Below are 14,189 nucleotides of genomic sequence, written 5' to 3'. Positions count from 1 at the left end.
AAAAACAGCCTTTCAAAATAATAGTACTTCCTGGTTGGATTTTCCTCGGGTTTTCGCCCGCCATATCAGTTCTGTTATACTCACAGACATTATTTTAACAGTTTTGGAAACTTTTGAGTGTTTTCTATCAAAATCTAATAATTATATATATGCATACCCTAGCTTATGGGCCTGAGTAGCAGGCAGTTTAATTTGGGCACTCTTTTCATCCAAAAAGTTATATCAACGGTCATACTTGCGCCATTAAGACTCTTGACCATTGCTATTTAAACTTCCGGAATGCTTAGAAGGCCTTCACCCGCCCTTCTTCCGGCAAATCTGACCACGACTCCATCTTGCTCCTCCCGTCCTATATGCAGGAACTCAAACGGGAAGTCCCCGTGCTTCGTGCTATTCAACGCTGGTCTTACCAATCGGAATCCATGTTTCAGGATTGTTTTGATCACATGGACTGGGATATGTTCAGAGTAACTTGCGAAAATAATCTAGACGCATACACGGATACAGTGACTGAGTTCATAAGGAAGTGTATAGAAGATGTAGTACTCACTGTGACTATTAACACCTACCCTAACCAGAAACCGTGGTTAGATGGTAGCATTCGCACGAAACTGAAAGCGAGAACCACCGCATTTAACCAGGGCAAGGCAACTGGTAATATGGCAGAATTTAAACAGAGTAGTTATTCACTCCACAAGTGAAACAAGCGTTATAAACGTCAGTATAGAGAAATTCAACCATATTCGCAATTCAACAGCTCCGACACGAAAAGTGTGTGGCAGGGACTACAGACAATCACGGACTACGAAAGGAAAACCAGACACTTCGTTTAGACCGCCGTCTTGCTTCCGGACAGGCTAAACACATTCTTTGCACGCTTTGAGGATAACACAGTGCCACTGACGCAGCCCGCTACCAAGGACTGTGGGCTCTCCTTCTCCGTGGCAGACGTGAGTAAAACATTTAAACGTGTTAACCCTCGCATGGCTGTCTGCCCAGACGGCATCCCCAGCCGCGTCCTCCGAGCATGCGCAGACCAGCTGTCTGGTTTGTTTACGGGCATATTCAATCTCTCCCTATCCCAGTCTGCTGTCCCTACATGTTTCAAGATGGTCACCATTGTTCCTGTACCCTAGAAGGCAAAGGTAACTGAATTTAATGACTATCGCCCCATAGCACTCGCCTCTGTCATCATGAAATGCTTTGAGAGACTAGTCAAGGATTACATTTACATTACATTACATTTAAGTCATTTAGCAGACGCTCTTATCCAGAGCGACTTACAAGGATCATATCAACTCTACCTTACCTGCCACCCTAGACCCACTTCAATTTCCCGCCCCAATAGATCCACAGATGATGCAATCAGCATCGCTCTGCACACTGCCCAACACATCTGGACAAGATGAATACCTATGTAAGAATGCTGTTCATTGACTACAGAATTCAACACCATAGTACCCTCAACTCATCATTAAGCTTGAGGCCCTGGGTCTGAACCCCGCCTAGTGCAACTGGGTCCTGGACTTCCTGATGGGCCGCCTCCAGGTGGTGAAGGTAGGAAACATCACCTCTGCTGATCCTCAACACTGGATCCTAACAAGGGTGCGTGCACAGCCCCCTCCTGTACTCTCTGTTCACCCATGACTGCATGGCCAACTCAATCATCAAGTTTTCAGACGACACAACAGTGGTAGGCTTGGTTAGCAACAATGACGAGACAGGGCTCGGAGTGTGGTGCCTGGATAACAACCTCTCACTCAACGTCAACAAAACAAAGGAGATGGTCGTGGACTTCAGGAAACAGCAGGGGGCGCACACCCCAATCTACATTGATGGGACCCCAGTGGAGAAGGTGGAAAGCTTCAAGTTCCTTGGTATATACATCACTGACAAACTGAAATTGACCACCCACAAAGACAGTGTGGTAAAGGCACAACAGAGTCTGTTCAACCTCAGGAGGCTAAAATTTGGCTTGTCACCTAAAAACCTCACAAATGTTTACAGATACACAATTGAAAGCCCCCTGTCGGCCTGTATCACCGCCTTTTATGGCAACTGCATCGCCCACAACCGCAAGGTCTCTCTGGAGAGAGTGAGTGGTGCAAACTACCCGCCCTCCAGGACACCTACACCACTTGATGTCACAGGAAGGCCAAAAAGATCATCAAGGACATCAACCACCCGAGCTACTGCCTGTTCACCCCGCAATCATCCAGAAGACAAGGTCAGTACAGGTGCATCAAAACTGGGACCGAGAGACTGAAAAACAGCTTCTCTCAAGGCAAACAGACTGTTAAACAGCCATCTCTAGCACATTAGAGGCTGCTTGCCTATAGGCATAGACTAGGAATAACTGGCCACTGTAAGGAATGGAACACTAGTCACTAATAATGTTTACATATCTGGCATAACTCATCTCATATGTGTATGTACTGTATTCTATACTATTTTACGGTATCTTAGCCACTTAATGTTTACTCATCTCATGTTTATGTACTGTTTTCTATACTATTCTACTCTATCTTAGTCCGTTCCTCTCTGACCATGATCATCCATATGTACATGGCCTTAATTCATTCCTACTTTGTGTGTATTGGGTATATGTTGTGTAATTTGTTGGCTATGACTTGTTAGATATTACTGCACTGTCTTCTCTGTTGGAATCGCCAGTCCATCTGCTGGAGAGTCAGTTCATCAGAGAGTCTCTGGCTAACTTCCCCAGAAGTCGCAATGTCTTTCATAGTTGTCACTTTCTCAGCAGCTCTGGATAGTGTCTGTTGTAATGGATATGTCAGGCGTACAGATGGTTGTTGCATAGAATAGATACTTCCGTGGTTGTCAGTATTTTCATACTAGATTTGCGTGATTTCCAGCTGCAGACTAGTAATTCTATGTATAGAATTTGTTCTTTCTCTGTAGTGATCGATAGTCTCAGAGTTTAATTTCCAGCCATGTAGCCAACACTACACACTGTCTGGCCTCCTGGGCCTATAGCGTTGTAGTTCTTAACCATTTCAACATATTTTCTGGTCTTCTACACGATTTGAGACATCTGGTTTATCGTGTGTCCCTTTGACATGAAATGTACATTTCATCATGGGTGGTTTTATACTCAGGATTAGAAAAGGGTGGTTCCATGATGCCTGATGTATTGTCTGGCTCATGGGGGTGTGGCCACTGACCAGTTCAACTTTATATGAAAATCCATACTCTCATTTAGAAGGTTAACATCATATTACACCTTTTCACAAATAGGTTAATGTTTAATAAAATATGTTTCACAATATTTCAATGTAAACCACATAATTAAGAAGTGTACACAACCAAAGACACAGTAATGAGTGTTTCCTGTCCATCACGAGATTGCCAAATGAAACAAACTCATCATGACATGTCTCTTAAGTGTCCAATATTGTTTGCTTATTCAAACTTTTGATGTCCAAGGGTCTCTCTGTGTTCCACAGTTTACATTCCAATCTCGAATACTACAGAGCATAGAGGCAGCGTATTTTATGACTGCCATAAAACAGCAGACTTCCTGCTCTCCCCCTCTACGAGAGATCATGCTGTAGAGCGGACCCACTGTAACCTGATAATTCAGATCGTCACAGGAGAGTTATGACAATAGCTACAAAAAATAGTGTGGTCTACAGCTTATCATGAGATATTCTAACTCAGGCGAGCAGAACTTCCAGACTCCTTAATATTAGAGATTGCGCCCCAGTTGCTGTTAACAAAGTGACACACACACCCTCTTGAACTTCCAAGACGCAGCCGTTCTGTCCTGCCGATGTATAGAATTAGCAGCTAGATTTATATTTACCATGTCCTTTTTCAGCTACGACTCTGAAAAACACTTTGCTAGGATAGTCTCGAATGGAGCTCATGCAGTTGATTCTCAAGTGATTGTACAATCGCCAATAGATCGGAGGGTACAGGTGATTTATCCACTCACCAAAGTAGTCTCATCAGGTATCCCGCACTCTGGCTTCTGTCGTGTTGTCTCCTCCTTCTTCGAGTGTCAGAGAATTGGACCGCGATAATCAATATGTCTTTCGCCTCCGACTCAGTGAAGTAGAAGTTTTCCTCCAAATGGAGGTTAGTGATAACTATTCTGATGCCCAGAAGATCTTTTTGGTCATGCAATAGAGAGTATGCGGGGAAATATGATATTATGGTTCTATGTAGAACCCTTCTTGCTTTCCAAAGAATCCATCGTGCCTTCAAAGAATCATCAAAGAACCCTTTAATACAAAAACAGCTCATATGATGTTAAAGGCTCTAGGTAGAAACCTTTGCCTTACAAATAATTATTCTCTTCCAAAAGGGTTTCTTTAGATCCAAACGGTTCTTTGTAGATGCTGGGGGTTAAACGGCAGGAACACAGCTTAGTTTTTCCTAGAGGGGCTATGACAAAGCATTAAAATACCCTCCTCTCGTCTCTCAGCCCAGTGGGAAAGGAAAGCGTCTCCCTGAAGTCTACTGCATCGTCAGCCACCTGGGATGCTTCCACCTCTTCTCCAAGGTATAGTGTACTGTACTTCAGCCTCCTGGTTGCCACCTCTCATCCTGTTTCCCATCAAGCCCAGGATTCGTGCTGGCAACTCTTCCATTGCTGGCCCATCTCTCAAACCTCTAGGCTACCTGCTGATCTCTCTGTCCTGCCGTGTGTGTGTCAGGTCCTGGATGAGGTGGAGAGGAGGAGAGCCCTGTCTCCAGCCCTGGTCCAGCCCTTCATGAGGGCCATTATGGAAGCTCCGTTCCCTGCTCCTGGCAGAACCATCACCATTAAAACCTTCCTGCCCGGATCTGGTACTGAGGTAGCTCCTTGATTTTACATTAGTCTCCAAAGAAGACTTCCAATAATATTACATACAGATGCCATGCAAAGTGTTTGAGTTGAAGTGTTCTATACTGCATCAGTTTTGTATTACTTAGTAAAATATGTCTCACTCTCCTCTTCTCATTATCTTTCTTTCCATGTCACTCCCTGTCTGTTTCTCGCTCCCCCCTTCTTTCTACCCACCAATCCACCTGTCTCAGGTAATGGAGTTATGTCGTCCGTCTGACTCTCGTCTGGAGCATGTGGACTTTGAGTGTCTCTTCTCCTGTCTGAGTCTGCGTCTGCTACTCAGGGTCTTTGGTTCTCTCCTGCTGGAACGCAGGGTCATCTTCACTGCAGACAAACTCAGGTGTGATGCCATTAGCCTGATAGGCTACTCAGCTACTGTATGGCAAAGTTAATAAGTAGAAATCAAAACAATTTGAGGTATTATTTGACAATTATATTTCATTTCAAAGCATCCCCAAAAAGGGTAGTGAAGCTGGGACTGTGGATTTTATAGATGAGAGGAAAAACACAAGACAGAATAAACAGAGAAAATAAAATAGTGGCTCAGCCTCATGGTTCAAAAGTTTTTCTTCAATGTGACAGGGAGATAATAAGTGATGCCTGCTGTTGTGTTGATTCTGTCCCTTTTAGGAACTGTTTATTTCTCTTTGGAAATAGCCTGTGAGAGCCAGAGATTAATAGGGTCACTGGGGTCAGTGTAGTAGAGAAGAGGTACGCAGAATGGAATGACATAGTTGTCCTAGAGCTGGGTTCCACGGGTGATTACGGTACAACATTTTACATTGATGGACATAAAAGACTGTAAAAAATAAAAGCAAATCAGCTTGAAGTGATTTTATTTGAGGAAATCTGTTCCAAAGTATTCCCACGCATAATAGAGAGATATACACTGAGTATACCATACATTTCACACACTCCCCCACACCCCCTTCTTGTTTGCCCTCAGAACAGACACAATTCATCGGGGCATGGACTGTACAAGGTGTCGAAAGTGTTCCACAAGGATGTTGGCCCATGTTGAATCCAATGCTTCCCACAGTTGTGTCAAGTTGGCTGGATGTCCTTTGGGTGGTGGACCATTCTTGATACACACGGGAAACTGTTGAGCATTAAAAACCCAGCAGGGTTACAGTTCTTGACACAAACTTTTGCGCCTGGTTTGTCTTGCCCACACACCCTCTGAAAGGCATATATACACAATCTGTCTCAGGGCTTAAAAATCCTTCTTTAACCTGTCTTCTCCACTTCATCTACACTGTTTGAAGTGGATTTAACAAGTGCCATCAATAAAGGATCATAGCTTTCACCTGGATTCAACTGGTCAGTCTATGTCATGGAAAGAGCAGGTGTTTTGTATACTCAGTGTACGTGATCGTATACAAATGTAAACAAGTTTGAAATGATTGGGTTTTAGTCAAATGTTATATCTGCTTGGACTATTTGTGGTCAATTTCCAGTTGACATATTATTTATAATTATGTTCAGGCCCCCTGACCATCCGCTCAAAATCAAATCAAATATCATTGGTTACATACACATATTTAGCAGATGCTATTGCAGCTGTAGAGAAATGTTTGTGTTCCTAGCTCCAACAGTGCAGTAGTATCTAACAATTCACAACAATACACACACATCTAAAAGTAAAAGAATGGAATTAATAAATACAGTGGGGAGAACAAGTATTTGATACACTGCCGATTTTGCAGACTTTCCTACTTACAAAGCATGTAGAGGTCTGTAATTTTTATCATAGGTACACTTTAACTGTGAAGTGGGGGGCTGAGCAAGTTTGCACGTCGGCCATGAAGAACGAGAGCCCACAGTCCTTGGTAGCGGACCACGTCGGTGGCACTGTGTTATCCTCAAAGCAGGCGAAGTTGTTCAGCTTGTCCAGGGGCAAGACATCGGTGTCAGCGACGCAGCTGGTTTCCAATTTGTAATCCGTGATTGTCTGTAGACCCTGCCACATACGTCTCGTATCTGAGCTGTTGAATTACGACTCCATTTTGTCTCTGTACTGACGTAATGCCTGTTTGATTGTCTTACGGAGGGAATAATTACACTTTTTGTATTCAACCACATTCCCAGTCACCTTGCCGTGGTTAAATGCTGTGGTTCACACTTTCAGTTTTCCGCGAATGCTGGTCAGACCAGCGTTGCATAGACCTTAGCACGGGTACTTCCTGTTCGAGATTCTTCCTATAGGAAGGGTGGAGCAGAATGGAGTCGTGATCTGATTTGCCGAAGGGTGGGCAGTGGAGGGCCTTGTAGCCATCCTGGAAGGGAAAGTAACAATGGTCAAGAGTTTTGTAGTGCGAGTACTACAGGCAACGTGTTGATAGAACTTCAACAGTGTTTCCCAGCTACAATAAATAAATATTTGACACCACACTCTCACTAGTGGTGAAAATACTCATACAAACTTTTTAAAGAGCAACTGATGGCAATAAACATCTTCTCTGGTACAAAATGGCCTATGTGTCATCAATATGAGTCATTAGAATGTATTCTAGTGTCAAAATTGACTAAAAAGTTTAAATATATAAAACAGATTTGCGAGATATTTAGGAGAAAGAAAATTGTCACAGAATGAAGGGTAACCATTTAAGTTTATTTGGGGTTGTTTTCTAATCCTGCTCACATACCCAATTTAATCATCAATTTGGAACGCAGCTGCATGCGACCCGAACATATTGCCCATGGTCAATTTGGTTTGACATAATACATATAGGGCTAGTTACGGACCATCAGCTCCAGATTTCAATGACTTAACCTCAAACCAAATATCAATTTAAATTGAATGACCCTGTTTTAGTGTGCAGCAAAGAATACAGCGAGTATATCATCAAACCTGTTGTGATTCAACTTGGAGGATAACTAGCCAACTGTTTGAACTTGAATCACTTACCATTTCTCTTCTCTGCAGTACTCTGTCTCAGTGCTGTCATGCGGTGGTGGCTCTACTCTACCCGTTCACCTGGCAGCACACCTACATCCCCGTACTGCCCCCTGCCATGCTGGACATAGTGTGTACCCCCACCCCCTTCATCGTAGGGCTACTGTCCAGCTCCCTCCCTCAGCTCACAGAGCTACCCCTAGAGGAGGTGAGAATACAACCCCTGTCTGGTGGTCGAAACTCAACAGGAGAATATATGTACTGTAGATATGTTTTGGGGTGCTGTAATCCACAAGGAATTGAAGTTTGATGGCCAGGACTCACACACCCTGTCTGCCTTCCCTACTCTCGAGGTTCTGGTGGTTGACCTTGGAAACAGTCGCTTCCTCAGACAGGTAAAGGTTTCTTCACTGATTACCCTGAAAGACACAAATTTAGCCTAGTTCTGGACTCAAATGCAGCTTTATTGAGTACACTTCATCTATGTCTATGATATTTAGCTAATCATGTATACTGTATTTCTCTTGAATTCCCATGTCAGCTGGATGATGAGGACACTATCCTGCCTTCTAAACTCCAGTCAGCCCTAGAGACAGTCCTGGAGAGGAGGAGAGAACTGGCGTCAGAGCGAGGAGGAGACGGTCCTAATGGTACAATTATACTGTTGTGATAACCCGCGCAACTGCTGCAGTAGAGAACCAGAGAGAAAATTGACTCCTTTGATTACTTGTGATTGGCCGACGACAACAACAAGCTACACATGCCATTTTTGTGAAAAACCTGAGCAGCGGCATAATATGGCACTAGCCTCTGGCTCTGTGTGCCGTGGCAAACAAGTTAGACCAAGAGCCAATAGGTAGGCTGCTACTTAATACTCTGAATGGAGTTGTTGTAATTGTGTAGGATGGGGAAAGAGCAGCCTCAGTTAGCCTAACATTGTGTAGGATGGGGAAAGAGCAGCCTCAGTTAGCCTAACATGGTAGCTAGGTTACGTAGCTTTTCTACTGGGTTTGTCGCAGTCAAAACAATTACTATGGAATCAGATTGATGATAAATAACCAAGAAGTTAGCAGCTAGAAGTTAGTAACTAGTGTGATTCAGCTTGGTTGCTGCTGTCTCTCTTGCTCCTCCAAGTTGCCTGCACCTCACGCTACTTACACACACTGCATATGCACAGTGCCTCCCCCGCCTGATGCTAGAATTCCTCTCTCCCTTGGCTCTCGGCTTGTGCATTAACAGCTTAAGTTAATAGCCTACCTTAACTTCAATTAAACGCTAAGTCTCAAATAGCCGACTGTCCCTTTGCAATGGAACATATTTCAGCAAATAAACGCCTCTTTCAAATAAACGCTGGCAAGTAAGAACTGCTGAAATGCACAGTCAAAGAGGAGAATAATTATTCTGGCAAGGAAACTTATTTTTCCTTCTTGAAATAGAGGCATACTAAGACAAAAGAGATGTGACTGGGTGTAAATGCATTTGTGCAGCAAATGTTAGTCCTCTGTGGCTCAGTTAGTAGAGCATGGTGCTAGCAATTTCAGGACCAGTAAAAAAATGTATCCACTCTACTGAATGACAAAAATGTAAATGAAAAAAATTGATTACAATTCTGGAATGAAACAATTAAGTATGCAAATTGGCTAAACCTGTGTGCATTAAGGATATAGATGCCTGGCTCAAATAGAAGCGTGTCTCTAAGTGCCTGTTGTGTCTAGTGACTTAAGCAAATAAACACCAGGCAATTAATATACGTTTTATTGTCGCTAAAAATGGACTTTTCCTCTGGTTCCCTCACATTGACGGCTCAGATCAGGTCTGGGCCTGACCGGGTCTATACAGGGCTGGGTCTGGTTGTCCTCAGTGCCATTTGGACTGGGTCTCCATGTTTATTTATTCAGGTAGGGTCCGTTGAAGACATCCCCGGGTCCATCTCGGAACTGGAGTAACTTTTTAGACCCTTGAGATCATTAGTTTGAGGGAGACAGACCAGTGTTTGGACTGTAGCAATTTTGACTCTCTCTCTCACTCTCTCACACAGACTCTGGCCACCTCAGCACCGTTGTGTCCGAGGCCTTTGTGCGTTTCTTTGTAGAACTCGTCAGCCACTATCCACTCTTCATCACCCAAAGGGAGGTTGAGGCCTCCTCCCCCATCCCTTCTTCTTTCCAACGAGAGTCCTTCCGTAAGTCTGTCTCGTCTAAGAGTATGAGACAGTTCCTGGAGGTATTCATGGAGACACAGATGTTTGGACTGTTCATCCAGGAGAGAGAGCACCACAGACAGGCACTGAGAGGTACGGGTCAAAGTTCAGATTCAAAGCTTTATTGTCCAACTTTAGATAACACAAAGTTTGTTTGTTTTTCTACAGGACTGTTTGAGGTGAGGGTGCATGAGTATTTGGATTCAATTCATGGTAATGAGCATCGCAGGGTTAACAAGTTCCTCAAAGGACTGGGTAAGGATTACAACATTACATAGGAGAGTATGAACTGAGTGTTAATGGAGTGTTAGAAGACAAGCTGGTGCTCATATTGTTTAAGTATGTACCTGTGCTTAAAGCTGGCATGTGTTTTGTTGTTTTTTTACCTCCAGGAAATAAAATGAAATTCCTGTCCAAAAAGTGATCCCCTCTCGACCGATAATCTGTTAAACCAGTAGCCTACATGCAGATGATGGGACTGGACACATTAAGGACTGAAGAACGAAGAGACCAACTGACAATGAGTTTATTGTGACTGAGGCCATGTCTAGACTTGACAGTTAATGCAGTTTTTGTATTCTGATCATGGAGTTCTGATCATGGAATTTCAAATAAATAATTACATTGTATTTAACCAGGGGAAAACGCTTTGAGACCTTGGTCTCAAAGGCTGGGTCTCATTTGCACATGTGCCCTGGTAACAATACAGAATCAAACAAAAACAAACACATTTATATATATAAAAAATACCCAGCCTTTCTCCTAAATTGACCCAGAGACAACAGCACATTCAAATGATTATTCCACATGATAGGGGCCTGGTAGGAAAGGCAGATTTACCCAACTCTACACATGGAGTCTCCAACCCTGTGATCTAATGTTGTAATCCGCACAATGCTGTTAAGTAAATTGGTAGTTGTATTGAGTAAGGCTTCATAAATAAAAACAGAATAATGAAGTGACGTCTGTGTTTTTAGCTAGGTCCAACCAACATAATGATAAAGGATGCAGTGGTGAGTGTCAAAACTGTCAGATGTTATAAAACAAAGTGTGCTTCAAAACACTGGAAGCAGCATTCATGTATTTAATATCACCATAATCTAAAACAGGAATAAATGTAGCCTGAATTATCTGTTTTCTACTATTTAAATGAAAGGCTGGCCCTATTCCTATTAAGCCCAACTTAATTATTAATTTATTGACTAACTCGTCAACATGCTTTTTAAAAGATAGCATGCATCTACACCAACATTTAAATGTGTCTACTGTGTCCACACTTTGTTCTGGCTGGCATTTATGAGGCCAGCAAACACGTTCCTCAAACGCTAGAAACATATTTCCTCCAACATTATAATGAAAAGGGAGCATCTCTGAACACAGACCACCTGTCTTTTCAATCCGATCCTCATATTCTGATAGCAGAAGTCGCATGTTAAGTGTCAAGTGTAGACATGCCCTCAGGGACACATGAAGCCTGCAGTGTGTACATGATAGACTCAACAGAGAGAATCCTGTATACTGGGAGACTGTATAGCACAGCCTGTAGAGAGACTGGTATTGTACTATATAGTGTACTTATCCAGTCTAAATGATCCAAACTACATTTGAGGCCACATGAGGGCAGTAGTTCATTTTATTTTAACATGTATAATGTAATTGTTATGAGTGTGTCTGATTTGATGAATACAGACACTTTGCCCTGACCATTGTTCTTGTGAATGAGACTCTGGCCAGGATGCAATCAGATTGAGCGTTAGCCAGCATTGACGATATCCGCATTCAAATGTGTTGGAGGTGTAACTGCAGTATGAGCTGACATATCCGTGAGCGGCTGAGTTCAAAACTGCACTGCGCTAGAAAGTGAAGGCTCTATCGATCTTCGAAATAATGACTCTCAAATATCAAACCATTGACGTTAGGCTAATGCATGTTAATTTGGATGGGAGGGGGGGTGTATGCCTATCAATATATATTTTGTGTTAGAACTTGTAAAGTGGCTGTATGGGATTTGTCAGATTATAGTCAGGTGTGGATTCATTGCATCCAATGGCAGTCTGCAATAAGGTAACGCAATAAACTGCTTGTGGATTTGACAGCTCTAATGCAATTCCACCTCAGATACCGTCAAAACAACTCTATGCGCATGTCCAGCTGATTGAAACCTGCCCTCTGACTGGATAATTATTTGCGGACAAAACCAACAGCTTTTGTTTCCCTTGAATTCCTTTGTTTATTTCAGTGTTGTGTACAATAAATGTTAGTACATTGAGGGTCTAAAAAACGGACAACTTAAAATGTACTTTATGAAGTTGAAGATGCATACTCATTCCTAGCATGCATGTTCGTCAGCCTACATATTCAACAGGCTACCTGGGATAAGGGAAGGTGCTGGGGATAGGGGTTGTACTGGGCGTGTTTCTGGAGAGTAGGAGGAGAGGAGAGTCCATGGGGTGACAGCTGATGGATGTCCATACAGCTGTCGTGTTGGACCTAGACATGAAACCCCTCCAGAGCTAATGCGGCATTCCTGTCATGTTGGAAACTCTGAAAATTCCAACTTGCTAACCTAGCAGGAAGAGTTGGTGAGTTTCCCACTTGGGAGGTACCAGAATCAACCAATAGGAAATAACTTGCGTTCATTTTAACTCAGAGGTCCTGAGTTTCCAACATAACATGAATGTGGCATAATGCCCTGCCTTTCTGCCATCCTAAACAAGCACAGCTTCAGTCTGCCACATAGACGTCTTCCTGCCACCTTTAAGCCTGCTAGCTAAGTAAAGCATTACATAACACAGCTGCTGACTGCTGAGTATACTGTTGTATTGTCTCAGCCTCCGGTCTTTACCCTTTGCCCGGTGAGCCAGCCTGTATGCCCCAAGGACATTCCACATCAACACAACAAACTCACAGCCACAAGTTTGCACCGTAAAGCTGTCAGAGGATAACAATAAATAATTGTACCATCAAATCAGACAGTGACGTCCATTAACATGCCTCAAACTCCTCCCAGGATGCAATGAAATATCACAATGTTTTGAAGAATCATCTGTTGAAAGAAGTCTGTTGACAGATGTTTGCCTCATTCCAGGATAAAATTCTCTCTCTCTATAGCAGCCAGGTTGCTACCTGTTTATTCTATCCATGGCAACATACCTGCAGTGCAACCACCTGTCTGTTTGTCAGCTTGTCAGTTGTGGATTACTAACAAGGACTCCTGGTTCTTAATGCAATGTAGCTGACCTGTTACTGAGGGCTCAATACAACATTAATACAGATGGAATTGGTTGTGCTGGGGTTTAGCCATGTGTAGACAACTGGGCTACAATATGGTGGCCAACATGTTGTCATTCTCTGGCCAAAAAAACGGTCATGCCAACATACAGGGCGCATAGAACAGACCAGCCCAAAACCAGGACCAAACAGTCCGGAGAATACACACATGAAAACCACAATCCAACAGAGTAACAAAAAACAATCCCGCACAAAACAAGGGCGGGACAACCTACTACATAATTAAACTAAAATACACACAGGTGAAACGAATAAGACAAAACCAACAGACAAACGAAAAAGGGATCGGTAGCGGCTAGTAGGACGGTGACGACGACCACTGAGCACCGCCCGAACAGGCAGGGGAGCCAACTTCGGCGGAAGTCATGACACATGTCTACATGTATGACATTCCTGTAAAAGAACTGAGCTGGTATTCACCCTTGACATGCATGATATTCCTTTTTTTACCATTTGTAACATTGGAAAGGAATTTAGCAGTTTTAAAAAAGAAAGCGGGCTGTAAGCAACAAGGGCCACCAACTCGGTGCTATACAAAGCACACTATTACAGCCCATTAAAAGCACATTACAAAGGCATCCTATGCTGCTCCTGACATACCATAGATTTTCCACAGCCAAACTTTATTTCCAGAGTAAAGTCATAGGGTGCGGGAGAGCCCTTCTCCAAAGTTGTGCACTATGAGGAGAATAGGGTGCCATTCGGTATGCAGATTACTTAATTACTTTGATTTAAGGGAGGTAGGGAAGATAACTAATCTGCAACTACTGTATCATCAATCCATTACTATTTTATTGAATCTCTCTGTAGTGATTTGTACATGAAGTATGTCTCACTGTGTCTTGGTATGTACTGTTGCCCACTTTACTGGCTCAAATAGCCAACCAATCAGCCTGTTACTAACCCTTAGTAAACATTTGGGGAAGAAATTGTGTTTGACCAGATAC

General features: G+C 43.0%; 1 protein-coding gene across 1 annotated transcript in view; it reads left to right on the top strand.

The window, feature by feature from the left end:
- The window catches only part of LOC123994750 (DENN domain-containing protein 2A-like), a 43,970-nt gene extending 30,508 nt beyond the window's left edge, over positions 1–13,462 (top strand). Inside the window, exons 12-20 of the mRNA XM_046297703.1 lie at positions 4,451–4,528; positions 4,683–4,823; positions 5,047–5,195; positions 7,782–7,959; positions 8,105–8,146; positions 8,293–8,401; positions 9,790–10,044; positions 10,120–10,206; positions 10,344–13,462. Of these exons, the coding sequence (XP_046153659.1) occupies positions 4,451–4,528; positions 4,683–4,823; positions 5,047–5,195; positions 7,782–7,959; positions 8,105–8,146; positions 8,293–8,401; positions 9,790–10,044; positions 10,120–10,206; positions 10,344–10,375 (1,071 nt within the window). The 3' untranslated portion in view covers positions 10,376–13,462. The remainder of the gene's footprint in view (positions 1–4,450; positions 4,529–4,682; positions 4,824–5,046; positions 5,196–7,781; positions 7,960–8,104; positions 8,147–8,292; positions 8,402–9,789; positions 10,045–10,119; positions 10,207–10,343) is intronic.
- Positions 13,463–14,189: the final 727 nt, after the last annotated feature.

Source organism: Oncorhynchus gorbuscha, linkage group LG14, assembly GCF_021184085.1.
Source record: "Oncorhynchus gorbuscha isolate QuinsamMale2020 ecotype Even-year linkage group LG14, OgorEven_v1.0, whole genome shotgun sequence".
Lineage (NCBI taxonomy): Eukaryota > Metazoa > Chordata > Actinopteri > Salmoniformes > Salmonidae > Oncorhynchus > Oncorhynchus gorbuscha.
Note: the sequence above shows the minus strand (reverse complement) of the source record. Positions and strands in the feature narration are given on the sequence as shown.